At 46.0% G+C, this 20,088-nt stretch overlaps 1 protein-coding gene across 3 annotated transcripts in view; it reads right to left on the bottom strand.

Annotated features, from left to right (window-relative positions):
* The window catches only part of LOC147440674 (uncharacterized), a 34,207-nt gene extending 14,499 nt beyond the window's left edge, over positions 1-19,708 (bottom strand). The window contains exons 1-2 of one of the 3 annotated variants that reach the window (XR_015184277.1): positions 19,244-19,701; positions 19,109-19,162 (exon numbers count right to left, since the gene is read on the bottom strand). Coding sequence is in view for 1 of the 3 variants with exons in the window: in XM_086482522.1 (XP_086338648.1) it covers positions 5,472-6,281 (810 nt within the window). In the remaining 2 variants the exon portion in view is untranslated. Of the gene's footprint in view, positions 1-1,377; positions 19,163-19,243 lie in introns of those variants that run through there. The other 2 variants (XR_015184278.1, XM_086482522.1) reach the window with 2 other exon arrangements.
* Between the last annotated feature and the right edge of the window lie 380 nt (positions 19,709-20,088).

The following is a 20,088-nucleotide window of genomic DNA, read 5'->3' as shown; positions in this document are numbered from 1 at the left end:
TTCATTTTGAGCTCGGCTAACACGGTAAAGTGGCCGATTTGGTGGTGTGGTTTCAAGAATCAAATCAATAGTATGGTCCTCAGGATGAGATGGGGGTAACTCGCTTGGCAGGCCTTCTAAGAAAGAGTCAGCATGTGTGTGCAAAAAATTTTATCGTTCTTTGTCCAATTTAGACATGTTCGTTCGTTGTTCATCATTCGATTCTCTCAAAGAGATCGAGTAAACAAAGAGAGAATTTTATTAATTTTGAAATGGCCGAAGCCGATACAATAGGGACGAACTCGCCCTTCAATTTTACATCAAGTATAATTTTCCTTCCCTTTTCATTTGTCAAGGTTGCTTTCTTAGCCCAATAGTCGACCAGGGCGTTGTTCTTATGGTACCAAGAGATTCCTAGGAGGATGTCACACCTTTCCAAAGGCATGATGTAAAAGTCCTCGTATCCTAAATACCCCTGACAATGCAAACGAAGTTTGCCAATGACAGGCGTAATGGCTACATCCCGTCGAGCGCCGCTAGAACTACCTCCGTCGGTGGTCCCATCCTCAAGCGTAATCTCGAGCCGCGCCGCCAATTCAGGTGAAATGACGATGGCCTTGACTCCTCCATCAAAAAAGATAAGGGCTTCTTGATCTTTCACTTTGCCCCATGCGCACCAAAGTTCCTTACTTTCATCCATCTGGCTTGGGTCGGTTCCTATGCAATCTAGTACCAGTCCTGCTTTCATTTTTTCTTTTTTGTCACGTTCTTCCGCTGCTCTAGAACTCTCTGGCATGTCTTTGGCCTGTTCTCATTGTAGGCACTTTGCAAAGATGTGCCCTTGTTCCCCGCAACCAAAACACTTCCCCTCTTTGAGATAGTCAGCTCTCGCTTCTGCAGTCAATCGGGGTCGTGCATCTTTCTTTTTCTGGGGATTCTTTTTCTTTCTATTTTCATTGGTCGAGGTTTGTCTAGTCTTTTGAGACAACTTCATCAGTGGGGTAGGTCAAATTCCTCGAATGTATCGAGAATCCTCGTTTTGCATGTCCCATTAGTTGTTGTATAGATGTCACAACTCAGTGACGTGGCTGCCCAATACTCACACACACCCGCTGGCTGCTCCCAGAAATGCCTTGTACGGAGCAGAAATGCTGACGTGGCTTGCTATACGGACGCCCACGTTTGCGGGGCTGCTGACACATGGCAGCAGTGTACGGACGGCAGCGACAAATTTTGGGTTCCTTTTTGGCTACGCAGTAGCTACGCGAGAGAGAGAGAGAGAGAGAGAGAGAGAGAGAGAGAGAGAGAGAGAGAGAGAGAGAGAGAGAGAGAGAGAGAGAGAGAGAGAGAGAGAGAGAGAGAGAGAGAGAGAGAGAGAGAGAGAGAGATTTTAACGTCTATAAAAGGCCGAAGTCGGACTATGAGACAAATCAAAGTACATGAGGTGGGTGTCCTCTGTGTATCCGTAAAGGATAAAAGGTACAAAAGTAAAAGTGACTATCCTGTATGATGACTGAGGGAGGAAAGTGATACAAGGGTGAGGATGGAGCTCCAAAACTGGGGAAAAGATGTAATTCTATATGCTGGGGTAGAATGTACAATCATAAGATGAAATGCTATCCTATCTCTAGCTCCATCCAGTACCATAGTCCCGGGTGTAGTACAGGATGCATGGGCGGGTAGGGTATGAGTAGTCCTCGCAAGATGATTGTTGGATCTGCAAAAGCCCGGAGGCATCTCTCCTCCAAAGATCTATAGTAGTGCTCCTAGATCTCTTGGATCTCGCTCTGGTGTAGGCGAGGCACCCAGCGTCCATGGATACGTGGGCGTCTGCGAGCTCGGACCTCCTCAGCCTGCTGTAGAGCCACTCCTCTCTGGATGGTCAGAGGTGATGGCTCTGCTATGGTCCTCTGAAAAAAGTCTGTGAGCTGTGTCTGGCGCTCATCTCTCCCAGTTGATGCTACCTGGAAGAGGGAGTCCCGATGGTGCTGTATCTCGAGGAGAAAGCGGCCGAACTGTTGCTGGTCTCTGGACTCAAAAATTTGATGTAGAGTGGTCTGATCTGCGAACAAGGTCGGGTATCTACCTCTGATCTCCTCATGTGCTCTACATTTGCAAACATAGTGCTCCTCGCTCTCAATCTCCGTTGTGCAAAGTCTGTATATCCTCTATGCTCTGGGGACATGTGTAGCTCGTCTTGCCTCCAATCTCTAAATGGTGTGACGCCACTATGAGTTGTCCGATGGCGACCCCTGCTCTATGTGGCATGTAGATATCCATGTATCTCGATCTCCGGATGAACCCATCTACTAGGATAGTCAGGAAGTGATCTCTGTAATACTGCCTCTTCGTGGGGAGAGGCTCTCTGTGTGTGATCCATGTCTCCCTAATGTAGAGCTGCCAGAGGTCCTGTCTGAGAACACGATTCCTCTCAGTGTGTGAGAGGCGTGTATGGGGAGAGTCAGGATCATATTGAAAAGGAGGCAGGTATGTGATGTCCAAACCATGGGATGTAAACCACTCTGTGACCTGTGAGTACCATGCTCTCGTGTCACCTTCCCAATGCAGCTGTATCGATGCCTGAGTCTGTCTGGTGGGAGCTCTCGCATGCGCTGAATGAAACAGATCGTCTGAAAAAGGGCCTCTACTAGCATCGGTGGTGTGGCTAGCTCTGCTCTAATGATGTCATGTGGTACTGAGGGTTTGCTATGGAGCAAACGAGAGATCATAATGATATGTGGACGCTCTATCTGTGTCCATAGAGGTGCTGAGAGTCTTGGTGCCCATACTGCCGCGGCATACATCATGGCAGGTGTGACTAGAGTGTCACAGAGCCACCCTTTGGTGCGGGGCTCCTGGAAGTGGGGCTGATGGCATCTGTGGTTTAGGGTGGCCAGTGCTCCATATCCCCGTGTAATCCGGTCTCGGCTGCCTGGGCCATGGAAAATCTGTCAATGGTGCTAGTAAAAGTCACCCCCAAGTAAACATATGAGTCAACCACCTCGACCTGTCCGCTTGCTGCTATAAGTACTGCTCTACTACGAACTACCCTGGAGGTATGGAAGATCATGACCTTGGTCTTGCCAAGGTTCATTGTGAACCCTCTGTGTGTGCAGAAATCATCTAAGGCTCGTAAGTGGCTCTGTAATCCCTCCTGTGTCTCAGAAACAAGGATGGTATCATCAGCATAGAGCATAATGTGGAGTGGTATACCTGCCAAGTCTGAGCCCGCGCCGCCTACTCATAGGATGTAATATGAAATCTCGTCGATGTAGAGACCAAATAGAGTCGGGGAGAGAGGGCATCCTTGCTTCACACCGATGGTGCTAGGAATGGGATCTGATAGTCCACCAAGGCATCGCACTCTACCTGTGACCTGTGCATATAAAGAATGAATGGCCCATATCATGTCAAAGGGTATCTATAGCTCCTAAAGGCGCTGAAAGAGTCTATCTTTCGGGATGGTGTCAAATACCTTGCGGAAGTCAAGAAAGCAACAGTAGAGTCTCCTCTTCCGTGCCTTCGCTCCATCTATCAGACAGTGAAGCACGAAAATGTGATCAATAGTCGAGAAAGTGCGTCTAAAACCTGCCTTACCTGGTGCTCGTATCCCTGATGCCTCTGCATGTGTGCTAAGCTTTGCTTCAAGAACTGCCCCGTATAGTTTGGCCAGTGTGTGGCCAATCATGAAAGTCCTATAGTTCCCTGGATCCACGGTGTCGCCAGATTTGTCGATAGGCACAATGGTGTGCATGGTCCACTCCTCTGGTAGTCCCTCAACCAATGCACGGTTGAAGAGACGTGCTATCAGGGGGGAGAGAGTGTTTGCCGCATAGATGAGGTGCTCGCTCTGTAGGCCGGTATGATCTGCTGAGCGGCCGTGTTGTAGGCGCCGAATGGCCCTCTCCACCATAGTAGATGTAAAGAAAGTCGAAGTGTTAGGTCGAGGGTCGGATGGCTCTGGGATTAGTGGCTGCTCAGGTATCTGGTATAGGCGTTCGGCATAGTCATGCCAAGTCTGGGGGTCCTCTAGTGGGGTAGTAGGACGTGGCTCTCTGAGAATCCTCCATGCTGTGGCTCAGTCTGTACTCATGAGAAGGTGGTATAGCTCAAGCTCCTACTGCTCCTCAAAGGCCCACCTTTTACGACGTGTAATGGCCTTTATCTGTCTCCTGACCTCGCTCTTTGGGATCTCCTCCAAGGCTCGTTGAGCCCGCAGCTGTCTGTAGAGGTCTCTGCACTCCTTGTCATACCATCTGTTCTGGGGCATCGTCCCAGAGGGTGGGGGTCGGCCACTGTGAATGGTGTGTGGGAAGCAACTGAGGGTTGAAGTGTGAAGAACTAAAGAGAGCTGGCTAGTGAGTGTAGAGAGTGGTGTATCTGGATCGAGAGCATAGATCCCCTCATACACATGTGATGAAAAGACTGGCAAGCTCATGTGTGAAATGTATGGTAGTGTGTGGCGTGGGTGTGGGTGGTGTGTGTGAAATGGGTGAGCCAGTGAAAGAGAGAGCAAGGTATGCGTGGTCAGCCCCGATAGGTAGTGGTGGGATGGTGAAGGATGTGAGCAAGTGAGCTGCCTTTCTGAGGCCGATGATGTAATCCATTGTACTACCTCCACCAGATACCGATGGTGGTATAAAAGTCAAGCCTCCAGATGATGGCCATTGCACCATCCAGTTATAGATAACGAGACGGTGTTGTGATCCCAAGCGGAGTATGTGTCTCCCATATGGTGTGGGCGTGGTGGTATCTCCGGAGGTCCTCTCTGCCTCTGTGTTCTCCAAGGTGGAGAGTAGTTATGGGTCATCGAAGTCGTAGATGTCACACTGTCTACTTTGTGTCCTGGCGTTGAAATCCCCCATAAGGAAGACTTCCCCTAGTCTGGACTACTCCATGATCCCCTCCCTGAGACACGTATATGGTGATTGTGTATCATCTTCCTCCTCTCCTACATGTGTATGGGTCTCCTCTACCCCTGCTCCTCCTCTATGTGCAAATCTAGAACCGCTAGGCACGAAGTAGCAAATGGCAATGTATAGAGTGTGCTCCTCCGATAGCTCAATCCGTATCCACATGTAGCGTGCCTCTGGGTCGCGGGCTACTATCTGTATCCTGCTGCGAAGTGAGCGGCGATAGAGGATTGGTACCCCGCCAGATCCTCTAGAAGTGTTGTGTCGTGTGCACTTCCTCTGTAGAAACTCCCATTGGTAATCATGTACTCGAGGTAGGCCTCTCTCGGGACTCGCATGTCTCTGTGAGTAGAACAATGTCTCGGTCATGCATCACCTCCTCTAGTCTCCCTGGATGTGTCCATAGAGAGCCATTGCAATTCCAAACTGCCATGTGTATCTCCTCGTATAGTGTCCCATAGGCCGTGAGTCCCTATGCTACGGCCTTGCCATCAATGATGACTCAACCGTCAAGGTAGGAGGCCCGTTTCCCCTCTTTGCATGCTTGTTGTACTCGAGGCATGCATGCTCTCCTGTGTTCTACTTGCATCTTTGTGAGGTCATCAACAAGGTAAAAGGGGCCCCTGTGAGGCCTCGTAGAATGACCCTCTTGCGGATGAAGAGGGTACGGGCTTCTTCCGATGGAAATTGGAGGATGAGGGGCCTCTTTTTGGTTGGGTCTTTACCGGCTCTCCAAGCTTTGGTGAAGGGGGTTGGGTCTTCTATCTTGTACCCAAGTTTGGTACATAGGGTTTTGCCATCTTTCTCGGGAGTGGAGCCTTTCCCTTCTTCCATGCCAGTGACTCGTATATTTAGGCGGCGGGCATGCCTCATCTTCTCCTCTTCAAGTGTGGTGTGTACAAGGAGGGCCTCTTCTTTGTGAGCATCCTCTTTTGCTTCTTTTTTAAGGTTCTTGACCACTTCCACCCACCCTTCCTTTGAGGCCTCGAGCTTGTCTTCCAAGCTTTCGATGAGAGCTTTGGTGAGTTCTTCCTTGATGGCCATTTTGGTTTCATTGTTTATTTTGCCTTCCTCGGGGGTGAGGGATGGGATTGAGGCATTGAGGATGGCCATTTGTTCTTGCATCTCCTTCTTCTCCTTTTTCCATCCTTCTTGGGCCTCCTTCCACATCGCGAGCTCCTTCCTTGTCTCCTCGTCTTTAATCTCTTTTTCTTTGACCCACTCCTCTTTCTCCTTATTCAAGGCTTCCACTTCCTTCTCGAGCTTGGAGAGACGGTTGATGATAGTGTTGATGGCGGAGTCCGCCATCTTCTTGTTCTCCTTGATTGTGGCATTGAGCTTGTCGTCCATCTTGGTTAATTCCTCCTTGGTTACTCCCCCTTTTTCCATCTCGGAGCTTTCTCGATTTGTTCGTTTGCCTTGCGTGACTCAAGTGTTGAGGAGAGTCATGTTGAAATATAGTGATGTGATGTGAAAGTGCAATGTGAAATTTGTGTATGTGTGTGTGCAACAGACGGATGCGAGGTAGTGTGTTGTGAAAAAGTAACGAGCAATGTGTGTGTGTGTGTGTGTGTGTGTGTGTGTGTGTAAGGGCGGCAGCAACAGGGAGGGATGGGGGCGGCAATGTTGATGCAGGTGCAGCAGCTATTCTGCGCGAGCAAACAGGCAGGCACTGCGCTGCGTGAGCAGGCAGGGAGCGGCAGTCCGCACGCGAGCAGGCAGCGGGGCAAGCAGCGGGCGAGGGGAGACACACAGAGAGAGAGAGAGAGAGAGAGAGAGAGAGAGAGAGAGAGAGAGCTTTTAATTTTAAGCCTTGCTTTATTTCCCTAAGAGGGCTTGTGAGAGGAAAAATTGAAAGTGCTTTATTTTGGGACAGCTTTTGATTTTAAAGCTTTTGGGCGCTGCTTTTAGCATCCCTTGTAAACTTATTTAATAGTGGCTTGGGCTCTCACTTCTCAGAGCATCTGGACGCAGAGTCTGAGAGTGAGTCCTGACAAGAAATACCGAAAGGGGCGCCAGTCTTTGGACCCAATATCTCTAGGCACGGAACTCCGCCGGGCCAGTGTTGAATCAATTGTGAACTGTGAACTGTTTTGAAGTGAATTCTTGTGGTGTCGCGGTAGAATCTCGACTTGGAGTGTCCAAGTGTGTTACAGTGACATCAGAGCACGGCCGATTTCTCTTCTACGGGAAATCCGATCCTTTTTACAAGGTACCTATGGCTTCAAGCAGAGATCAGTCGACTTCCTCTGCATCCGGAGATGCGGGAAGAGATCACGACGAAGATTCACACGAGGAGTACAGCTCGCCTCGGCCTACTCAGACGGAGCTCGAAGAGATGATGGAACGTCGACGATCAATCGGCGATGCAACAAGATGATACTCAATTTTGTGAAGGACCCGAAATTGTAAAATTTATGAGCCAGACCTCCTTCGACGAGGTGCATGCACAGTAGCGGTAAACCACAGAACCACCTCTCAAACTGGCACTGAAGAAACCTCCTACCCCAAGGATGTATACAGAGCAAGAATTAGAAGAGGTGGTTGATGCAGGAATTGCTCAGCTTTTTGACGCGCGAAACAAAGCAAAAAAGCACGACAAAAAGAAGAAGAAAGGAACTGACTTCCCGGGTTATTTTGGGTCCCCAGTCTACATTTGCATCGACAAGAAAGCAAAAGCATATTCGATTTGAAGGAGTACCCAGTTCTTCTTCTTCTGACAATTCTTCTAGCTCTTCTGACTCGAGCGAAGAAGACAAAAAAGGAAAAAAGCGAAGCAAAAAGCAAAGCGTTGGAGAGAAGCCTAAATCTCGCCCAGTTGTTGACAGTTCTACAAAGGATTCGTCTTCGGATAGTTCAGACCGACGACAACAGCTTTTATGCAAAGAAGAAGAAATTTTTATAAAGCCCAGTATGACTTTTTGGAAGATAAAAGCAAGAAAGTTTGAGAGTTTAAGGAAGGTGGACAGTCAATTAAATTTGACACGATTTCTGGTTATAGGGATGCTTCGAAGACTTTGTCTTTCATACAACAGTTTGACATAGCTTTCTCTGGAGGGCGTTACTCAAAGCACTCCAAGATTCGGAGGGCTACCTCTTACTTCAAGGAAAATGCTCGAACTTGGTGGTCCACGCTTCTATTAAACAAGACGGCGCCAATTAAATGGCTGAAATTCAAAAGGCTTTTTATTTCTTCTTGACTGACTCGAGAGTATGAACGCGACATACGAACTGCTTGGAACCATCTTCGGATGACCAAGAAGGATATATTGGACGCATATTGCGAGAGATTTTGGAGCTCTTTTCTACCCGCCTCTTCATTTAAGAAGATATCGTTCAAAGAACAGATTGAGCGGTTTACCTTGGGTCTTCCTACAGAGATCCGAGATCACTGCTTAGAGCAAAAGTCAGATTCCATTCACGAATTGATGAGTCGTGCGAAACGGGGTTTTGCCATTCACTCGGGCAGTTTTGACTTGCCCCACGGATGAAATCATGACGCAAAGGACCGAACAGACTTCGAAAAATGGAAGTAGAAAGAGGAAGAGCAACCCAGAATAGAAAGAAAAGGATGCACGACCCAAACTCACTCCTCAAGAGAGAGCTCTCTACATCAAAGAGGGGAAGTGTTTTGGATGCGGGGAAACTGGGCATATCTCCGCGAGGTGTCCTAAAAAGGCACCGAAAGAACAGAACGACAAGGATGAAGACAGGCCTGAAGGTTCGAAAGCAGCTGAGGAACGTGGACGAAAAGGCAAGATAAAAACAGGACTGGTTCCAGATTGCGTGGGTACTGACCCAAGCATGATGGACGAGAGTACAGAACTTTGTCGAGCATGGGGCAAAGTGAAAGACCAAGAAGCCCTGATCTTTTTTGATGGAGGAGCCAAGGCCAACTTCATTTCACCTGAATTGGCGGTGCGGCTCGAGATCACACCCGATCGGATGGGACCACTAGCAGAGGCAGTTCTAGAGGTACCCGGCATGGATGTAGCCACTACACCTGTCATTGGCAAACTTCGATTGCATTGTTAGGGGTATTTGGGGCATGAGGGCTTCTACATAATGCCTTTGGAAGGTTGTGATGTCCTCTTGGGAATTCCCTGGTACCATAAGAACAACGCCGTGGTCGACTATCGGGCAAGAAAAGAGACTTTGATTACAGAGAAGGGCAGAACCGGAAGCGACTTTGACTACAGAGAAGGGCAGACCCATTGTACTTGATGTAAAACTTAAGGACGAGTCTGTCCCTATTGTATCAGCTTCGGCCATTTCAAAATTAATGAAATCCAGTCTGTTTGTTTACTCGATCTTCTTGAGAGAGATGAATGATGAGAATAGGACAAATATGTCTAAAGGTGATAAAGAACGCCAAGATTTTCTCCACACTCATACCGATTGCTTTTATGAGGGCCTGCCAAGCGCGTTACCACCCGCTCGTCCTGAGGGTCATACCATTGATCTGATACCTGGAAGCACACAACCGAACTAGCCACCTTATCGTGTGAGCCGAGCCCAAAACGAAGAAATTATGAACCAAGTGAAAGACCTCTTGGAAAAGGGTCTTGTCCAGCCTAGTACTTCACTGTACTGCTCTCCTGTATTGTTGGTTTTGAAGAAAGACGGATCTTGGAGAATGTGCATCGATTATAGAGCTCTTAACAAAATCACCATCAAGAACAGATTTCTGATTCCTAGGATTGATGATATACTTGACCGACTACAGGGATCCTCGTGCTTTAGCAGGATCTACTTGAAAAATGGATATCATATCCGAATTGCGCCGGGAGATGTCTACAAGACAGTTTTTCGGACGACTTTTGGGTTATTTAAGTTTTTGGTGATGTCTTTTGGCCTAACCAATGCTCCTGCGACATTTAACCAGATGATGGACAAGATTTTTCGAGAGTATAGACTATTTGTTGGCACCTTCTTTGACGACATCATTGTTTTCTCCAAGGATGAGGCACAACATAGAGAACATCTGCTTCAGGTCTTTCAGGCATTACGAGATCACAAGTTGGTGATTGACGCAAAGAAAAGTGAATTTTTCCTTCCAGAGATACACTTTTTGGGACACATTGTCTCAGCAGAGCAGGAGTGCAGATGGACCCGATCAAGATAGAGACTATCCGTAATTGGCCCAATTTGAAGAATGTCCATGAAGTTAGAAGCTTCTTGGGCTTGTGTTCGTACTACAAGCGGTTCGTTAGAAAGTTTGCAGAGGTTACTTCCCCTTTGCATATTTTGACACAGAAAGGAGTCCCTTTCTCGTGGGGACCCACAGAGGTGACTGCCTTTCAGACATTGAAAGAGAAATTGACTACAGGACCAGTTTTGACTTTGCCGGACTTGCATAACTCATTTGAAGTATATTGTGATGCTTGTGGTCGTAGTCTGGGTGCGGTCTTAATGCAAGAAGGCCATGTCATTGCCTACGAGAGCCGATTGTTCTCAAGGCCGGAATTGACAACACAGATTTATGAGAAAGAGCTTTTGACAGTTATCCATGCTCTTACTCAGTAGCGACATTGCCTACTCGGAGCGGATTTACTGTCTTCACAGACCATCAGAGTTTACACTACTTGTCACAGAAGCAGCTATCGGAAAAGCAGATGCAGTGTGCGAACATCTTGTCACAGTTTCACTTCCAGATTGTTCATGTTCAGGGACAGAAGAATTTGGTGGCAGATGCTTTGTCTCGGAAGCCGTTGGTTCTCGCTATTTCCACAATACATCATGGGAGCTTCGAGGATATGGTCAATCAGTATGCCACGAATACAGATTTTGCAGACATTTTCACACGGATACGGGATGGGGAGATAGTAGCGGGATACTCCATTCGAGATGGCTACTTGATGAGGAAAACCATGTTGTGCGTTACACAACCGTTGAGGGAAAAGGTTATGACCGAATGCCACTGTCCACCTTTTACGAGTCACCGCGGCATTGCTACCACCTTGAAAGGGGTAGAGAGATACTTCTGTTGGCCGAGACTCAAGAAGAATGTGGACGAGTTTATGCGCAGTTGCTTGGTATGCCAAAAGCTTCGAGTTTGACAGGCATAAAGCACAGGGATTGTTACAGCCTTTGCCCATACCACCCGCCCCTGGGAAAGTATTGCAATGGATTTCATTTTTGTTCTCCCGAGAACACAGAGTGGTCACGATGGTATCTGGATTGTTATTGACAGATTTAGCAAGCAAGCTCATTTCATTCCAGTGAAGAAAACAATCAAGCCTGATCATTTAGCGAGACCGTTTTTGGCCCAAATCTTCAGATTACATGGCATGCCCGAGACGATTGTCTCTGACAAGGACCCCAGATTCACAAGTTTGTTTTGGAAGGCAATTTGGGAGAACAATGGCACGTGGTTGCAGTTCTCGTCATCTTTCGACCCGCAGACTGAAGAGCAATCTTAGATTGCCAATTCAGTGGTTTTAGATTTATTGAAGTCTTACATCTCGGATCAGAAGACTCAATGGAAAAAGTATTTTTTGGTGGAATTTGCCTACAACACGATACACTCTTCGACGGGGAGGGGCCATTTGAGATTATTGAAGGTGCTACGAAGGTTCCACCCCTCCTAAGCACGAAACATAAAATTTTTGAAGCCAATGAGTACACGCGAGACTTGGACACGGCTTTTGCCAAGGTCCGCGAGGCTTTGCAGAAATGTCAAGAGAGACTGAAAAAGGCAACAGATCGCCATCGTCGCGATTTGAAATTGAAGGAAAACGATTGGGTCCTTACGTTTTGAGAAGGCATGCCTGAGAAAGAAAAAGGGAAAAGAGAGGCTTTTTCCAAAGCTTAGTATACGATACTACAGACCTTTCCAGATCTCCGAAAAGATAAATGATAAAAGCTGCCCGACACTTGGAGAATTCACAATGCTTTTCATGTGAGTCTCTTGAAACCTTTTAAAGGCGATGTGCCCGATGATGGGGAGCCTGATGAGCAACCCGAAGTGAAAGAAAACGAGGAGATCCTTGTTCCAGAACAGATATTGGCACATAAGGACAGAAAGATTAAGGGTAAAGTGAGTAGGCGGTTCTTGGTTAAATTCAAAAACTATCCTGCATTGGATGCGAAGTGGATGGAGGAGGAGGACCTAGCAGATACTCCTCAGATTGTGAAACTTTACCTTGAAGCTTTTGGTTTAGCATAGTCTATTCCCGAATTCAGCTTGGCCGGAAATCTAGTGCAGTGGGTATGCACAAGAGGGGAGTTACTCTGCTCCTTTGTCAACAGATGCCTCGATTTTTGATACTAGAGTCACTAATGTCTCTTTGAGCTTCAGGGATATTGAGAGCTGACAGTATGCTGTTGTAATGACTTTATGAACTGGAATTCCCACTAATATAATACTGAATTGTTCTTGACTTGTTTAAGTGCAGGAACTAATAGACGAAATGATTGTATGTCCTCAGTGGATCTAGATGCGATTCCTAATTGCATTGCCGATAAATCATGGTCTGAGGTCTGAGATCCGACTGAATGTTCAATGTGATTTGTCATGTGATGTCCTGTGATGTCAAGTGATGTCGAGTGATGTCGTGTGATGTGATTGTCGATTGGTACATGTGCTAGATGTGTTCCTAGTGCATCAATACAACAGTCAATGTCTGCTAAGACAGTTTATCGCTTCTGTCTGGTTTTGCAGGCATAATCGAGGGCGATTACAATGCTTTCAAAAGGGAGGCATGTCACAACTCAGTGACATGGCTGCCCAATACTCACACACACTCGTTGGCTACTCCCGGAAATGCCTTGTACAGTGCAAAAATGCTGACGTGGCTTGTTGTACAGACACCCGCATTTTGCGGGGCTGCTGACATGTGGCAACAGTGTACGGACGGCATCAGTAGATTTTGGGCTGCTTTTTGGCTACGCAGTAGCTACGCAAGAGACAAAGAGAGCTTTTAATTTTAAGCCTTGCTTTATTTCCCTGAGAGGAAAAATTGAAAGTGCTTTATTTTGGGACAGCTTTTGATTTTGAAGCTTTTGGGCTCTGCTTTTAGCATCCCTTGTAAACCTATTTAATAGTGGCTTGGGCTCTCACTTCTCAGAGCATCTAGACGCAAAATCTGAGAGAGTCCCGACCACTCCCTTGTACTTTGAATTGCAGATTAATACAAAAAGAAATACCGAAAGAGGCGCCAGTCTTTGGGCCAATATCTCTAGGCACGGAACTCCGCCGGGCCAGTGTTGAATCAATTGTGAACTGTGAACTGTTTTGAAGTGAATTCTTGTGGTATCGCGGTAGAATCTCGACTAAAAGTGTCCAAGTCTGTTACAATAGACTCGGACTTTTGTTCAAAGCAGTAATCTTGGATCCCTGGAGGGAATGCGCAGCAAAACCGCTCAGTTTGTTTTTCTAAAGTGACCTTAAACGAAGAGATCCGAAGAAAAGAATCCCAAAACCTCTCACAATATGCATCCAAAGTGTCACCCTTGGTCATCCGATGGTCATCCAAAGATGGTTCCAAGCGGTTCTCACATCTCGTTCGTCTCTTGGGTCAACCAAGAAGAAATAAAGAGCCATTTGAACTTCGACCACTTGGTCGGAGCTTCTTTCCTCGGAAGAAGAGTGCACCACCAAGTTCGAGCATTTCCCTTTAAAAACGATTGCGCCCTCCTGATCTTGGAGTGCTCTAAGTAATGACCTCCGGAGAAGGCTATGTCAAACTGCTGAATGAAAGCCAAAGCCTTTGGAGCATCTCGAAATCCAGATAAGGATTCAAATTTTATTGATTGTCCACTCTCTTTAAATTCCTCTGTCTTCTTGCTCTTATCTTCGAGGAAATCATACTGGTTGACTTTGTCAAAGTGTTTCTTCTTTGCATAAAACATGTGGCCGTCGGAGTCCGAACTATCAGAGAATGACTCCTCCGTAGAACTATCAGAATCCGGTAAGAATCTGATCTTCTTTACCTTTTTCTTGTTCTTTCCAAAGCTTTGCTTCTTGCTTCGCTTCTGGCACTTTCTATCCTACTCACTCGAGTCGGAAGAGGAAAGCTAGAAGGACTGTCGAAAGCAGAGGAAGAAGAACTGGGTAGTCCTTCAAAATGCACACGCTTCTTCTGTTTTCGTGCAAATGCAAAAGAAGATTGACGGCCCAGCTAACCGGGGTAGTCAGTACCCTTCTTGCTCTTCTTCAATTGCTTCTTTGATAACCGGGGTAATCAGACCCCTTCTTTCTCTTCTTCAATTGCTTCTTCGATGGCTTCTTCGTGTCCAGAAGCTGACTAATTTGAGTTTGGACCACATCATGGAGTTCTTCTGCAATCAACATCCTCGGAATAGGAGGCTTCTTGATTGCCGGTTTGATTGGTGGCTCGATGGCTTTCTGCCATCGAGCCACTGGGTATGCACTTCAGCCATTGACTGTTGGGTCAAAAATTTTGCATTAAGGGGATCCTTAGAAAACTAAAGCATCTACTTTGTGCACTCATCAACCTGCTGTCGACGTTGCATCTTCCTGAGTTCATACTGTGTGAGCCAGGATGGCCCGTACTCAGTCTCTGCTAAGTCGTTGAATTTTCCGTATTGCCTCCTCCCACCTCAGCGATGGGAGAAGAGGTCAACTGATTCTTTTCAAAATCCATAGGTGCCGCGAGAAGAAGGATCAAATTTCCCTATAGAAGAGAAATCAGCCCTGCTCTGATACGACTATACCAAACTTGGACACCCCAAGTCTAGATTCTGTCGCGACACAAAAAGAGATTCCTGCTCAAGGGTTCCTTTTACTTACAGGAGGGAGAGACTTCCGTTCCTTTAGTGAGAAAGTAAAATGATCACAAACAAAGTGAATGCTACTGTGAATGAAGGTGTTGAGACTGTGTGTGTGTGTGTGTGTGTGTGTGAGAGAGAGAGAGAGAGAGAGAGAGAGAAATATGACACCAGACGGTTCTCAAACCCTCCTTCAAGGGCCCCCCTCTCTATGGCGAGAGAGGTCTATGCTATTGATTGCACAAATCTTGTACAATGGTCTAGATGCAATGTACTTGTCGACGACAATGATGAAGATGACGAGGACGGGCTAAAATTTGAAAACGCTAGGGATGAAATCTGCAAAATGCTGACTTTCTGTTGAATTTTGACACTGTGCCGGCGAGGACGGCGATGGCGACGGCGGGACGACGATGCACTGAAAATGAAGATGCTGACATCTGTGGACAGCGGGCTGAATCTGAAAATGCTGGCTGATCTCACGGTACGGTGAAGATCTGCTGCGGGTAGGTGAGATCTGCGAGGCTAGGGGCTGGATCTGTTGTGTCTAAGTACTGAGAACTAGAAACGCTGATGTGCTTGGGCTGACCCGACGCCGGAATCTGCAAACGCTAGGCTGAGTCTGCAAACTGAAAAACGCGAGGCTGAATCTGTAGCAAAACGCTAGGCTTGATCTGTTGATGGAAACGCTAGAATGTTCTGCTTCTCTTGGCTAAAAACGCTAGGTCTACTACCAGTCTTGCTGAGAAGGTGTATTGCAAGTTACTGAAACTTCTGCTGCCTCTTCTGTTAGAAAGTGCTAGCACTAGGTTTTATTTATAGACACTTAGCAAATTGCCCTACCCAGTTTCTCAACAAAGTCACTTATTAAATAATAAGTGAAAAATGGATATATAGAAACAATGGATTTTGTGCATTGTAAAATGCTCATGATGGGTATTGAATGTCATGCTGATGATCATGTTGTGTGCAACAAGAGGATATGCAACTACTCTTAAGTGCCTGGACATGCACGGCCTACGCACAGGCTCACAAAGGTGCCAAAACACTTCCTAAGCTGACCTTAACCCTAAACCTGAAGTAGCTTGTCCACATGCACATAGGGCTAGATGTGCACGTGACATCACTTCAATATACTTCACAGTTTCAAGAGTCGACATGGCCCGACGTAGTTCCGTGCCAAGAGAGATTGGCCCCAAAGACTCGTGCCCCTTTCGGTTTTTCTTTTTATATTAACCTTTGAGCAAAGTACAACTCCTGCGAGTGCTCGCTCTCAGACTCTGCGTCCAAATGCTCTGAGAAGTTAGACCCTTGAGTCACTTATAAACATTACAAGGGATGCTAAAAACAGAGCCCCAAAAGCGCTAAACTCAAAGGCAATTGAGTCCCAAAATCATCAATCTCAAAATCTGCCAGCAAAAAGCAGCAGCACAATTTGCGAAATTTTCGTACAGCTGCCACGTCAGCATGTCGGCGCAAAAGCAAACGTCCGTACAGTGCCACGTCAGTAGGTCCGTACGCTCTTCACGTCAACAGGTCCGTACGCTGTCCACGTCAACAGTCCATTCAGTCTCTATCCGCAAGGTCATGCCACATCATCAGTTTGTGACACCAACTAATGACCTGTCTTTCCATGCACGTCCTCTAAGAGGCTCACAAAGGTGCCAAACTAGATTCCTTTTCCTAACTAAGGATAGTAGCACGAGCAATGTGGAGCTGATCAACAGCCTCACCATTTGGTTCATTTAGCAAGCTCAATGCTTCAATTTTCAAAGGTATTGAGGGGCATCTAGAGACATGTGTGAAGACTTTAAGAGCCTTTTGGCAAGAACCAATTCACACTCTACAAGGTCACTAGGATCGCATTGAGGTCGTCTACCAGGGAAGCAAAGAAGCTAGATGTTCATTGATACATGGCAGCCACGACGTTTCTTCACTCTGTAGCATGGCCTTCGTTGGTTGTATAAACAACCTCTATAGCTTTTTCATCCTCTCATTTTATAAGAGAGTCCTTGTACTTCCTAAGTTACATCGGATTTTCTATTGTATTTCTCTATACACAGAAGTTGTTGCAACCTGTTGGGCAAGTTTTTGATTAACTAATAGAAGCTTCTTGTTTGAATAAAAAGAAGAAAACAAGGAAAAGAATCGGTCTATCAAGATCTTTGACGTATAGTTTGGCACAAACCACCCTCTGGGAGAGCAAATCTTCAAAACTAAACGAATTCACCGCCCAACCGCACACAAGTCTAGCTCTAGACTTGGCACCACCGAAAGCTTAATTGCAAGAACTACATGCATGATCATGTCCACCATGTTGCAAAATACATAACCCTCTAGTATTCGGCATCATCATACACCTATTTGCAAGACATGCATGCTCGACCATGTTCATTAAGTTGCACATTACGTAACCCTCTAACATTGATGTAGGTCCTCAGACATTCATAAAGCTCAATGGTTTCAAACACTACTTTTGGTCAATCTGAGAGGGGCTTTTATCTTAGACCATCAACCCTAGGACAAACGCCTTCATTACCCCATATTTTTATGCCATTCATTGCTCTACTACTGGTACATACTGGTTCGTTCTATATTATATTTATTTACTCCGAAGATTCTTCCCCTTATGCTGGGCCTCGTTAACATTTTCCTTCTGCCAGGGCTCATCAACACTTCAAAAGGTCATACTCAAGGTTTGAACTCACACAGATTCCACCAATGACGTTACAGAAACCTCATGTAGCCAATCCAACATTTCGACGATGCTGCCAAAAAGGTGGAACCTTTAAATGAGGAAAAAGGTAAACGACCCTCAGCTCCCATGTGCGTGACCCCTCATGCCCGTACCTTCGTCGTTTGTTGCCTCCTCTCGCCTCACTGACGCCTCGCATCAGCTATCGCACACCGTCGTCAGTGCTTCGTCCGCACAGCTTCACCTCCTGAACGCATCTTCCTCGATTCCTTTTTTGCTTGATTTTCTCCAGCCGGGTACCCCTACTTGCACCCTACTATGTGTACCCCATTTCAGCATCGCTCTTCCCCCCTTACCGTTATGGTGTATTGGACAAGTTTTCGTGGTGTCCCCCATTGCCCTTCTCTCTCCCTTACCATCACCCTCACTCGCATCCATCTCATCCTTTTTCATCGCCACTACAGCCCCAATCAGCCCCTACGTTAGCTTCCCCAATGCCTGGCTTGCAACCATCATCAGCAATAACAACCATCTACACCATCCTCTCCAAATATCATGCCACTGCTGCCACATTGACAGTGTTTTCTGCAGTAGCCATCAGCCATCGCCTACATCAATTCCATGCAAATCAGCCTTCAATCACCCTGTTCAGATGGCCAAACGCAGACCCAGCAAGGAGATCCAGTTACATTACTTTTAAAAATGGTGTTTGCATGGTCCCTACAAAGCTGGAAACGATCAAAGATTCCGCGACCTTCAGACATCTATATGATGCCAGTAGTTATGTTGGCTTATGCTCTGCTATCAGCACTTTATTCATATGTGTGCAGATATTGCTTCACCCATTCATCAGCTTACTTGAAAGGCAATGCCTGCTTTTCAATGGGCTCGACAAGAAGTGCCGATTCTAAAGATTAAACAAAAAGCTGACTGTGGGATGAATGCTGAATCATTCTGACTTACTTTGATATACATTGTGATGCCTATGATAGCAGTATTGGGGCTTACTACGACAAAAGCAAGTCATAGCCTATGAGAACCGAGTGTTCCATAAGGATGAACAAACTACAGTTTTATGATCCATAAAGCAAGACTTTGCCATTGAAAACAATCATCAGAGTTTGAGATAATTTTTGATGCAGACAAACTAGTCTCAGCAGAAAATGGACTGGAAAAAAATGGTGGTTGCTAATATGTTATCTCAAAGACCACAAACAGTAGGAGTATCTAGTATTCACAAACATGAAGATAAGGTCATCCGTATGAAAATTTTATAATATGTGTGGTTGCAGAAGCAGGGCGTGGAAGCTTTTACTAGTCCAATTGTTTTGCGCTCGCCTACATACATAAATCCTCTGCCTAAAAAAGAATCTCAAAGAATCCTCATATGCTACTTTCACCGACAACAATGGCCTCATCCAAAGAAAACCTTGGCTGCTCATTCAGCTCTCTAACTTTATGACAGACCCCAATGGAAGTCATTAAAAAGTCTACAGAATGCAAAATATCAACCCAAGTATGATATAACAACACTAAAGAGTCTGAATCAGCATCACGCTCTTTCAACGTAACAAACGCAGGTGAGTACTTATATTTCAACACACCAATGACTATAAAATTCCACCCTACAGATCACTTAGAATATGAGCTTGCCAAGGAATGTAAAATCCAACTCAGCCTACAACGAACTGATTGCTTTCTAAAGAACCGGAAAATGCATTGTGAAAATAAAATGAGTTGCACCATTAAAAGCATGAGAAAGCAAGCAAAGATAAGAGGCATGACTAACATGTTTACACTCTATGATAAGAACTATCACACCATTGTCCATGCCTTTGGCTACCTGTTCAAAGACTGAGAAATCAGAATAGTGACGCATCATGGTATATGCTAAGCAAATTGATGCACAATTGCACATACATACCTGAAAACCTATGTCGAAGTGGAAATTTGTTTTGTTCTTACTCTTCTGTCCTTCATCACCCTCAAACAAGCAGTCTAAACTCTCATTAGATTCTTTGTCAATGTCTCCGAGTGTTGCTTCCTATGCACACAAGTGAAAACTAGTTTCGTAAACCACATGCGCTGTGCATGTACGCACAGTGAACAACACAAATCGAGCGCGTATCTCTCTCATATGACTTTGAGCTCTTCGTTCTCTTCATGATCCTGAATCGGATCCTTGAATTGCATGCCCTATTGAACTCCTTCGACCCACTTAAGACCTTGACCACTTCCCTTGTTTTGAGTGTGCATTGACGGTCGTCTTCTCAAGACTTCTGACTCGGTACAACGCTGGGCAAGATACGTATGTAAGTCTCTAAGTCCCAGTTCATCGCTCCTCGATTGCGTGGATGTCACTTGCACATGGCTCTGTGTGCCATGTGGACATGCTTCATCGACTTCCAAAGCCAATTTTCCCTAGAAGGATATCTAGAATCCTAGGAAGATTAGTACCGGCAATTTTTGTGAGCCTATTCACAAAACTTGCATGTCCGGACAAATCCATTAGATTAGGTTTTTTAGTTTGGAACCCTCTTGCATAAATGGTTTGTATACGCGTTTTAACAGATGTTATTACACTACTGTGGGCATCTGACATGACGAGCATGTAGTTCTACGTTAGAGGAATCCAACGTGCCAGATCGCGCGTCGATTGGATTCTCAGTTGGGCGGATGTGTGACAATTGCACACATATCTGGACCCCACGGCCTATTTTTAATAAATCATTTTTATGATTATTTGTTGGAAAACCTGGTGGACAGTTG

The sequence above is a fragment of the Adiantum capillus-veneris genome, chromosome 15 (genome assembly GCF_014529385.1).
Source record: "Adiantum capillus-veneris isolate H3 chromosome 15, ASM1452938v2, whole genome shotgun sequence".
Classification (NCBI taxonomy): domain Eukaryota; kingdom Viridiplantae; phylum Streptophyta; class Polypodiopsida; order Polypodiales; family Pteridaceae; genus Adiantum; species Adiantum capillus-veneris.
Note: the sequence above shows the minus strand (reverse complement) of the source record. Positions and strands in the feature narration are given on the sequence as shown.